This window comes from Podarcis filfolensis (genome assembly GCF_964270895.1).
Source record: "Podarcis filfolensis genome assembly, chromosome: 6".
NCBI lineage: Eukaryota > Metazoa > Chordata > Lepidosauria > Squamata > Lacertidae > Podarcis > Podarcis filfolensis.
In genome coordinates this window covers 27,868,045-27,879,667 of record NC_139609.1, presented here as the reverse complement: position 1 = coordinate 27,879,667, position 11,623 = coordinate 27,868,045, and the positions used below count along the sequence as shown (strand labels likewise).

Genomic DNA, 11,623 nt, shown 5'->3' with positions numbered 1-11,623 from the left:
ACTAATTTGTGATTCTAATTTACATATGTGCATGTCATTCATATCCTGCTATTGTTTTAAGGAGCTCAAAGACAGCATCCATTTTGTCCTCGCAGCAGCCCTGTGTTAAGAATATAGGACTGCCCCAAAGCTCAACAATGCAAACGCAAGTCTCCCTGGTACAGACTTTTCTAGGTTCTGTTTGCTGCACTATATCGCAGTGACCCTTTCCCCCATATTGAGTAAAATGAAAAACTGTGACTTATTTCCACAAGAGGCCTCCAGAAGGGATGGGATAGGAAGGAGTAGAAATAGGGAAAAATCTCAGGGGTCCGACTGGAGACGTGAGAAGGGCCTCATCTTTCTCGTGAAACACTTATTTGAGGGACTAGATTAGGAATGATCTTGTGGGAGGTGGATATGCCAAAACACTTATTTAAATGTGTTAAGTTTTATTGGTGTGAATCCATAAAAACACCTACATTTCCTGCAATGCAGATTAGAATTTAGTCTGATGCTTTTTTGTAGCATAATGTACTGCTGTGCCTTTTAGCAGAAAGCCCTCTATGAAATTACTGGGTTCATGCCACATTTTGGGATTTTTCTCAAGTTCCTCACTTGAATGGGTCACTTTATCCTGTATGTACTTTATCTAACTGTAGGTCCTTCCCCTTACATTGCAAAAGCCATCTCTGTAAGTGAAAAGCCATGTTTAGGGAAGCTGGGGGTGGGGAGCTTCCCGGCACTAAAAATTAGGAACATTGAGTGCCGGCTGGGGGTGAGGGGAAGCCACCCTATTTCCATATTAAACACAGAAAATACAGTTGCTTCCATTCCCTTAATAGGGCCCCTGCAAGCCTCTGCCAGGAAAGTGCTCTGCAAACTGCAAAACTGGCCTATATTCCCAGCTGCTGGGTCCTATTACAGTTTTGCTGTCACCCATTCCACTATTACACAGAGCTGTGCAGCAACCACAGCGCACCAGATATGATCTGTATACATTTTGTTTTAACTTTGTGCAGAATGAATACCTTTTCGTCTTCAGGGGAAAAGGCATGCACAGCTGTCAAAGTCTGAATGCCAAAAATATATCATCTAATTTTTTTCTTCCCCCTCCCTCCCTTTCACCTCTTCCTTTCCTCCTTTCTCCGGACAGCTTTCCACAGATGCATTTTCCCCTTTCAAGTATGGGGTTATGCCCTCTTGTCTCGGTGGCACCATTCTCTGCTGGAGATTAAATCATTTCTCCACCCTCCTCCTCTTCCAAAGGGGGTGGGGGAGAGAACTCAGTTTTTCTCTGCTTGTGGAACGAACATTATTTGCCATGGCCAACTGTAGCACCTCGGCCTCCATCCATTCAGAGCAGTACATGGAATGAGCCTAGCAGCCATAAATCTACACCGGCTAGTGAGATGCCCACCAAATGGTGGGAAATGGGAAATGTGGCTGGAAAAATGGGTCTAATTTGAATGAGTGGGTTTGACAATCCCTTTTCCCCTATTCTCTGTCAGCTTTGCCTTCCTCTCTTTCCTTTGGCACATGCCCCATTCCCTGGTTGCCATTGGGAGCTTGGGATTTTCAAACATACAAACAGGGCTCAAGAACTAATAGGTCTGCTGGCGGTTGCTGTAACAACAGCCCTAAACCAATTCTGAAGGTGAATGGCATTTGAGAGAATCTCCTGGGGGAAAGTTGCAGGTGCCCCTCTTTATTAGTTTCCAGTTCTTTTCAGCTTTCTGACAATACTTCTTTTGCCACTCACCAAAGCTATTCAAGAGGAGGAACTGGATAGACTGGTAGACACCTGGGGCATGGTTATAATTATTTTTCTCCCCTTTGTTTTAAATTACAGCTTCTCAATGAATGTTCGCTACACGTTTTAGTCTCCCTCTGTCACCTCTGTTCATTCAAACAGATCCTCAGTTTTCAGAGTACAAAGCAAGCCCTCCCTTGCCATGCTTGGCTCAACATGACCTGCTTTGATTTAATACCCTTTCCCGCTGCTAAACTTAGATTTTTATTACAGTTTTATAAAACAGTTAAACATCCAAAATATACAAATCACGCAAGGCACACAACTAAAATAAAACCCAATTGCAAGTCTTTCCTCCCTGCTGCTCACACTTAAAATAAAAACAATACAGAAAAGTCAAATGGAAACCCATTCCTCTTACAGATTCAGTTCAAACATAAGTAGTTTCATTCTTATTTAGCCTTGTCCAAACCAAAAACATAGTTACAGGTCACCAGTTGCGTAGCATGGGGGGGGGGAGGAAGGGGGGGGGTTGGCCTGACTGCAAAATTTGTTAGGGGTACAAAATTCCTGCACTTGGTGCTGCCTCAATACACACTTCCGTCACTGGGCTCCATTGAAAATGGCTTCTCCGTGTAAACCAGGAAGTGACCTCTCCAGACTAACAGAATGACTCTTGTTTTCTTATCTCTTTGGCTGTGATCTCCTGGGTGACGTGGATGCCTTAGGCAGCTGAATGCGCATGTGTACTCCATACATTTCCCTCCTCCGTGTGGGCCTGGGTACTGGCAACCCAGGCTATGCCACTGCTCCTCAGCTTTTTTTATCCTCTGCTGGGCTGGTATTTGTTGTGGCAGTTTATTTATGATTGGTAGGTGCCACACTGGATCCAATCTGACTCAACATGCTTCCATTTGGCTGCTACCAGCAGGTGACCCACAGTCAACGTATTATGTTAATATGCGATCTGTGTGTGTGTGTGTGTGCGCGCGCGCATGTGTGTGTGTGAGATCGAGAATTTTCATGCTCACCTGTGTGAGAATAGATAAACCACAGTGCTCCTGTCAGCAGCGCACCAATAACGAAGGCTGCAAAGGCAATGCCCACGACTGTCAAAGTGTCCAGGCCATGGAAGACAGCTGTGAAAATGGAGAAAACAAATTAATTAAATCAAGAAGTACTTCTATTTAGAATCCTTTTTTAAAAAAGGAATTAGAGAGCGAGAGAGAGAGAGCGCATTCTAAACAAAAAGTGTGCTTCCCTATGCATTTTGATTATCAGTGTTCAGCAGTTAGTAGCCCGTGAGCCCATCAACTGGGAACTCAAATTCATCCTCCTCCTCCTTCCCTTGCTAAAAACAGACCCTGTGCCTCCTTTCATGCCCACCTGCCTTTGGGCCTCTCCCTATGTATGGTAAACAGCAACTATTCTTTTTCTTAACTGAATAGTGGCATACAATTATTTTTTATAAATAAACATAGTCAAGGCTTATTTTCGGCCACTCCTCTCTGGAACTCAGTTCCGGCACCTCTCAGGTGGGTTCCGTGGCTTTTCTAATAGAACAAGGGTGGTGTTCGTGGTGAGTTCTGGCATCTTTTTTTCTAGAAAAATAGCACCCATTACAGTAATGCAGGGGAAACTGCTAGTAGGCGACTCTGAGAGCAGATAGGATTGGTCTGCCAACCCCAACTGCCTGCTGAAACAAGCCACTGTATTGCCCTTCAAGAGTGCACCAATATTTCTGGACCCAACGCCAACCTGAAGGAAAGACTAACTTCCAGAACTCAGCACATCTGGCAGCGTGACAACGGTGCATGAGCCATGGGAACAAAGCGTGGAAGTTAGATGCAGTCGAAAATGTGGCCCTGAGCCACCTCAAGCCAGCTCAAGTTTTAGGCCCACTACATTTCCTGCTAGCTGCCGCTTGTTTGTAGGACTAAAATAACTTATTTTCTAATGTTAGCAGACTTATTTTTAAATTCTCATATCCTTCAAGTATGTGCCTTTGGGATAGGGAGGGATTTAAAAATAAAAATAATTAAACTAGTGCTCTGCCAATTTTGCTCCCCAGCATCTTCAGTCGATTAGGTGGGGAGCGGAAAGGCTGCTAAGCTGGGAGGCGGTGCCAGCTTGAAAGTCAGCAAATGCATAAATAGCAACAATTGTTTTTTTCCCCACTTTTGGCAGATGTTTTCATCATGGAAATCAGTTCCAGCCCATAATATTGAGCTTTCCCAACAGGAGAGGCAGGGCAGTTTGTACGAGAGTGCATCTGGTCCCTGAATGCAATGCTGGAAAACAACAGCAAATTCCACTCATCCTGATCTTTTACTTCTTTCATACAGACACATGTACATGATGCAATCCTAATTAATTTCTTTTAAGACTCAGTTTTATTATGTATTATTTCTAGGGACTAAGGGCTCAGTGACAAAATATGTTAACTACTACATCTGGAGCTAATCAAGAAACCAGAGGCCTTATTATATATTTTACGTTTGCAACTAGCTTCCCTGAATGGCCACTCTAACGTACGAGTTCCTGTGCCACCAAAGATGCCAGACAGACAATTCTGTGCCCTCAAATGCCATAAATGTCCACATCTATACTGATGTGTGTGTGCGTGCGCACCAGAGCATAAAGCAGCACCTCTCAGAGCAGGGATGGGGAACCTGTGGCCTTCCAGATGTTGTTGGACTACAACTCCCATCATCCCTGACTGTTTCCCATGGTGGCTGTGGTTGATGGAAGTGGAAGTTCAGTGACAGGTTCCATGCCCTTGTCTTGGAGAACTGGATTCAGGCCAGTTGCTGAATCCTGTTATATAAGCTCCTTTCTGCACTACTCTTGATTTTATTTGCTTGTTGCCTGCATTTATATCTCATTTATTTTCCAAGGAATCCAGAATGGCATGTAAGGGCCCATCTACATGCTACATTATGCATAACTGAACCTCAATATCCAGCCCTCCCTCCTTTCATCTCTCTCTAGGAAAAGCCACTTTGGAGTAAAAAACCCAAAACAAAACCCAAAATACTATAGTCACTGCTCCTTCTCTGTTTAAAAATTCTCTCTCTCTCTCTGAGTGACTTCCTGGGAGGGAAGAAGTTCTGTAATGTAATAAGTAGTTAGGCCCTTAGTTTCAGAACAACTCTGTGTGATCCAATGCCACAAAGTGAAGCTCATGGTTGAATGGAGATTTGAACCCGAGTCCTCCGTTTCCATACCTAATACTCTTGCTACCTCTCCAGAATGGCTTTCTGCAGAAGTACTATATTCCATAAAAACTACTTGCTCTGCCTCTGCTGTGAATAGTTTCAGGACTAAACACCAGTGGATCCCTCTCCGGTGATAGATAATACAGACACGCAAGTAATTACATTTGATTCTAGGTCCTTTAAAATGCAAATGAACGCCTTATCAAGTCAAAGATTTCAGTTGATTAGCAGTTCGACACTTTACCACCAGAACGCTCTGGTGCATTGCTGGAGAAGAGAGAGGCATGTTTAACTTACGTGCTAATCCTTCAGGAGGTTTCGAGTAAGAAGGAGGTTTATCTGTTAAAAAAAAGAGAGAGAGATGAATGATCCTCGCTTCAGCAAATTTTATACACTACATCAGCAATTCCAATGCAGAGTCTGCAGTATATTATGAAGCCCAGTCAGAACTGATTCAGCCTGGATTAGGGTGTACAGGGAGAAAACCAAGTTCCCTCTCAAAACGTGCATACAGCGGTGTTACATTGGTTTAGCAGGTGGTGAGAAAGCATCTCCACCCAGCTGCTATTGGTTTTCTCCTACAACAGCTCTTCATCCCCTTTTTCTGGCATCTCCTTCCAGATGATGATGGATTTGGGACCACCATCTTATTCATTTCCTGTGTGCAGGAGCAGGAGCCTCATGCACCTTGCTCTTTCTAAGCAGAACAGGCTTCAAGCGGCAATCCATACCTATTACATAATGGCCATCCCACACAATACTGTTTATCTGTGGAGAATAAGGGCGAGGCGATTTGTGAAGAACAATGGGACACATCATTCCTTGCAGCGCCACCTCCCTGCTCGCTGTGATCCTACAACTTTTCAAATAAACCTTGCCGTAGCCTAAATTTATTTGTCCTATTAAAAAAAAAACACAAAATCCTCAACATGAGCTGTTTTGTCAATCCTGGGAAGTGCGACTGAACATGCTTCAAAGAGAAGGAATCCTTAAAGTGGAAAGAATGCAGTAGGAGACAAGGTAGCCTTGCATATATTAGACTTGGCAGACTTTTAATTTTGTTTTCTAAGGAGTTAATTCAGCATTTAATTAAGCAAGGAAATGATTGAAAATGACTGAAATGATTGAAAATTCTCACGCTTAAAGGAAAGGAGCTTCCCTTGTATTAAGCGAATTATTGTTGTTCCTTGTATTATGGAAACTGTTCAATAGGTGATCATCACAGCGACAGCTGTCTTTCATTTTCCACCTACGAGAGGTGCCAATTTATCAAAATTCCTGCATTGTTTTTGCTCCGCTGCAATGTGATTATTTAATTGCATCACAAAATTATTTGCTAACATCCCGTATCATCACACATGTGTTCACCGCTGCAGTGTGGAATGAGAAATACTAGGATGCAGGAATCCTGCAAAAGTGGATGGTTAAAAGAAAGCCATGGGCCGGCTCTATGTCAGAGGGACCAAACTGCTTGATGAATTCCATTGGGATCTTGTTCCACAAGGCAGTGAGCTGAGCCTGCAGCAAACAGCATTGTAGAACAAAACCTAGCAGGGTTTGTTTTCTCCCAGACATGCGACATACCACCCCATCAGTACTAATGGGTGTCACGTGCGTGACTTGCGGAGGGGACTGCAGACACCCTGAACTGGACGTTCTGTTCCGACTCCCTGGCTACAGAGCCTTCAAGCCTGGCTTCTGGTGCAGATCTAACAGGAATGGATCCAATAAGACAGTACAACACTACACACAATAGCTGGCCTGCTTTGCATCAAAGTAGATGATAATCAACTTCTTGGAGATGTAAATGCTCTTGTTTAGGAGTTTTGCAGACCTACTACCATTCGTTTCCCAAGGCTTGCTGTTTGTTTACAAGGGCAGTTAACCCCAAGAAAGGATGCTTTGATTCAGGATAGAGAAAATGCACGCCAACAAAGAAACATTATCCATACGCTACTGCCCACCACACTGGACAGCTGAAAAATTCCAGGACTCATTCCACCAAACATTTCACAATTAATCCAGCCTGACCTCTGTGCACCATGTTCTGTATCACACTATTGTCTTCTTATCTAGTTGCAAAATACATTTAAAAATAGCAAGGAACTGAAAAAGCCCAGCACTAGATTCCTTAGCGAGTCAGAATTGCCACCCAAGTTACTATCCATCCCCAAGTGGATTGTTCCAGTTATTGAAATCAATGGAAGACTGCAGAGCGGGCCTAGAAAGATTTAAACAGCCATGCATTTTTAATTCTACTGTTTGGAGATCAAATATTTTGGCATTATCCTCAGATGGATTCATTTGCGTTAAGACCAAAAGAAAAGAAAAAGCTGCAAGACTCAGTGCAGCCTCATGCTGCTAAACAGAAACAATTGCTCCTCAAAGTCCCCCAAGCAATGCTCTATAGTGTCCCATGAAGTGCCGAAACGTCCAAAAAGCACGCTCGGCAGGACTGAGGTTAAAGCAGTGCTGATCCTCGGCTTTTAAATCTCCCTGGAAAGCATTCCAGAATTTCAAACAACCCTAGCATGCAAGTGAAAGATTTTGATCTCTAAGCGAAACCACTGAAACCCCCTAATTAAACTGCCATGTGAACACTAAACAAGAGCAGGCAAGGCTGATGCTTACTGAGAGGTCTTAAAAATAAGTTTAAATATGCATCCCTGTTGCTGCTGTTGTCAAAGGGGACCAAGGAAAGGATATTTTGCACAGAGGACTATACAGTGGTACCTCGGGTTAAGTACTTAATTCGTTCCAGAGGTCCGTTCTTAACCTGAAACTGTTCTTAACCTGAAGCACCACTTTAGCTAATGGGGCCTCTCGCTGCCGCTGCGCAATTTCTGTTATCATCCTGAAGCAAAGTCCTTAACCCAAGGTACTATTTCTGGGTTAGCGGAGTCTGTAACCTGAAGCGTATGTAACCCGAGGTACCACTGTACTGTTAATGGTTATTTCTCCACCGTTTACTGTACAAAGAATTGACATTGATTTTTGCAAACACATGCAATTTGTACCCCTACATTTCTGACCTGTCTTCCTCTTTTCAATGTCTAAAAAAATAAAATCTATTTATAGCCGCCTTCCCTGTCCATCATGCTCCACATTCAAGCACTGCCATAGTGTAAACATGGAATACAATGGGGTTGCATGCTGACAGTTTCTAGGAGCCACAGGTAAGAGCTGAATGCAGAATGGGGACCAAAGGTGGATAAACTATCCCTGAATGAGCATGGCATGTCCCCCTTAAGATGTACTACCCCTCCCCTAATACCCCATACATGCCAGTAAACAATCACACTTGGGATATTTTTAAGACTAATACGAATTTATGGCTCCTCTAGTTTTTCAGATCTCTGGCAAGTTCAGATAAATAGTAAATTAGGAGTTTCCATATGTCAAGATGATTTGATGCTGTCGTTTTGAAAGACAGAGCAAGAGCAAAGTGAGGAAGACTATAGTCCCTTTACAATTCTCGTCAGTTCTACCACACAAACGCTGCATTTTTGCCCATCTGAAATGCTGGAAGCTAAATAGCTGCAAGGATTCTAGAATCGGAAAAGAATGTATATTATGAGAGAGATCATGTATCAAAATTACGTAACGTATTTACGCAAATCTAACGCGCCATCAAATCAAATGCGCATCTCCGTTTTCAAAACCTTAAAACCCAAAAAGTATTTGCTGGCATTATGTAAATGAACCATCAAATCTAATGTGCACCCTAATTTTGGTTGTGCAATTTGGCCAAAAAAGGTGCATTGCATTTGAGTAAAAATGATATTCTGTTTCATAAAGGACATATTGGTATCAATTCCACTAAGAGTTAATGAAACTGACAGGTGGTAAAGTAGTTTTTCCATAGCTTTCAGGCCAAGGTGATGACAAGTCACAATCTTCCTCCAATTGCAGGAATGCACTGCCTTCTTTCCAGACCATTTTATGTTTGGGACAAAGCAGTGGTAAAAGAATGGGATCTTGAAGTAACAATTCAACTATGCTTAGCATAAGTAAGATGTATCGGTGGACAGAGTTTCAGTGCTATATTTCACAGTACTATGTTCCCCTCATCCTTTAGAATTAAACAATTGGGACTTCCAGGAAAATATGGCATTATTCATATGCAAATGTGTGCAGATTTAACTGACTGACTAATCAACTAAATCAGCAAAGTTGGTAAGTTTCCTTTAATCAGGCAACAGACCCAGTTGGAATCTAAGTTCTGAGTGACATCACCAAAGTGCCTTTCAAATGAATGGAACAAAAGGATTAACTTAATTATCAAAATTGGTGGTATAGAAAATTCGCCTCAGTCCTGGAGGTCATGACAGCAAGTCCCACACTCCTGCCCTGCAATGGGACCATTTTAGGACAAGCAGGTGGAGGCTATAGACATTCTAACATACAAAGCAGGACAAATTATTCCCTGAACAACCCACAGATGGTCAATTATGGCAAAAAATTAATAAAAAATAAGAATAAAAATTGAAGAAAGGCCCTGAAGCATGAGTCTACTGGTGAACAATCTGACATAATAGTTATTTTTCCCTTTGAGGCCCATCAACCACAAAGAACAATCAGAACATTTAAAATGCATTATCCCAATACTTACCTTCCGCAACTCCAAACAGGCTGAGGTCTTACACATAAATGGCACTTGGCTTGTGGGGAAAGTGTGTGCAGGAGAAACACACATCCCAGACGATAAACTACTTGCCCACTGTAACAGCCCCCACTTGCATACAGTGGACAGGATCCAAGTAACTATTTAGAAGGGCTCAAGGGCTGAATATCTTTTTAATTATTTTATTTGAATCACATCCTGCATCACACAAAATTGCTTTTGAAAATCCCCAGCTCGTTTCAAAAGCAGCTCATTTTCCTATAGGGAGAAAAAATGTGGAAGCCGTCCAGGCTCTGGCTGGTGAAGCTATGCTCCCTGTGGCTGCCCGCTTTACAACAATATACTGTACCGGTATATTACCAACAATATACTGTAGTGGTATATTACCAACAATATACTGTACCGGTATATTACCAACAATATACTGTACCAGTATATTACCAACAATATACTGTACCGGTATATTACCAACAATATACTGTACCGGTATATTACCAACAATATACTGTACCATCCTTTAATATTTTTAATACATTAGAAGTTTCAATGTAATTATGATGCCTAAATAAATATTTACATACAAGTTTTAGGGGCCTCAGCAATAATGAACTGCTGGAAGCAATTGCACAGAATTATTTAATGTTTACAAATCCCATATTGTTCTAAAGCATCAGAAATGCGTTTCTTTCCCAGCCAAACTGTATTTTCATAAATATGTATGGGAGATAAAAGAGCAAGCAAATGTTAGCGCTCAAAGATGATGGCGCCCTGTAGCCTGGGAACAATAACGCCATGTAACAAAACTCTATGTGCCCGGAGCCTTTTTTTAAAAAAAGAGAGGGGAAAAAAACATTAAATCAAGTATTAACATATTGTCTAATGAAATGCACTTCTGTTAATAGATTCAAAATGTATTCAGTACCTTCTGGCTTCTCTTTATGAGATATCACAGCAAGGGGTTTGGTGAAGGTTTTCTTATTCTGCATCATTGCTAGGATCATATCAACACTAAGAAAGCTGCAGGCTTCATCAGGAGGGATGCACTAGAGGGATGAAGAGAACAAGTGGCTTGTGAGATCAGGGACTCACTTAAAACTGCTACATTATCAGAATAGGCGCACAGCTCCTTCGCTATCAGCAGAAGTCAGAGATATTTAAGGAATAGTCAACAAAGTATTATCACAACCCGAAGTCACGGCAATCATGCTCCAAGGAAACCCCAGCAGCTGCATTTCAAGATGTAAACACTGCCTCAATATTTAGATTATTTAGAAGACCCATCAGTCATCGAGGTTGCCAAGGTTCTCCTCCATGCAATGCAAGCTTGTGATAGGGCTACTGGTGTAGCTTTTTCTGTGCTCAATCCTATGTATTAAGAAACTGGTCCAGATGTTGCTTTAGCAATGCTGTAGAAAGCATTCTGGGATGTGGTGGCGCTGTGGTCGAAACCACTGAACCTCTTGGGCTTGCCGATTGGAAAGTCGGCGCTTTGAATCTGTGCAACGAGGTGAGTTCCTGTTGCTCTTTCCCAGCTTCTGCCAACCCAGCAGTTTGAAAGCACACCAATGAAAGCAGATAAATAGGTACCGCTGTGGCGGAAAGTGTTTCCTTGTACTCTGGCACTTGTCACAGTGTGTCCTGTTGCACCAGAAGCGGTTTAGTCACGCTGGCCACATGACCTGGAAAGCTGTCTGCGGAAAAAAGGCCAGCTCCCTCGGCCTGAAAGCGAGATGAGTGCCGTATCCCATAGTTGCCTTTGACTGGACTTAACTGTCCAGGGGTCCTTGACCTTGACCTTATCTTAGAAAGTGTTCTGTCCCCTGCTTCCTGTTAGCATCTTGCTTTTGCACAGTTTACTATGCAAGTCAGGACAGGGATATTTTATGCCCCCCCCCCCCCAAATCTTTGCCAGCTAAAGCTACTGATGTGACTTAAGGGCAGAGAAACTCACAATGTCAGGGTCCCACTCCCATGACGAATTCTACCAAATGACACAACCAGAGAAGATTGATATCCAAGCTGACTTATTTGAGAAAGGGTGATCTTATC

The 11,623-nt window shown here is 42.6% G+C and overlaps 1 protein-coding gene and 1 long non-coding RNA gene across 4 annotated transcripts in view; one reads left to right on the top strand and one right to left on the bottom strand.

The window, feature by feature from the left end:
- Positions 1–11,623, bottom strand: part of TGFBR3 (transforming growth factor beta receptor 3) — a 141,371-nt gene that overhangs the window by 5,744 nt on the left and 124,004 nt on the right. For 2 of the 3 annotated variants that reach the window (XM_083620624.1, XM_083620625.1), the window contains exons 14-16: positions 10,497–10,617; positions 5,248–5,289; positions 2,764–2,871 (exon numbers count right to left, since the gene is read on the bottom strand). In XM_083620624.1, the coding sequence (XP_083476750.1) occupies positions 2,764–2,871; positions 5,248–5,289; positions 10,497–10,617 (271 nt within the window). Of the gene's footprint in view, positions 1–2,763; positions 2,872–5,247; positions 5,290–7,884; positions 9,918–10,031; positions 10,618–11,623 lie in introns of those variants that run through there. The other variant, XR_014549636.1, reaches the window with a different exon arrangement.
- LOC310765597 lies at positions 842–4,122 on the top strand. Its single transcript, XR_014549660.1, has 2 exons — positions 842–2,663; positions 3,920–4,122. It is a non-coding gene; the product is annotated as an uncharacterized lncRNA (long non-coding RNA).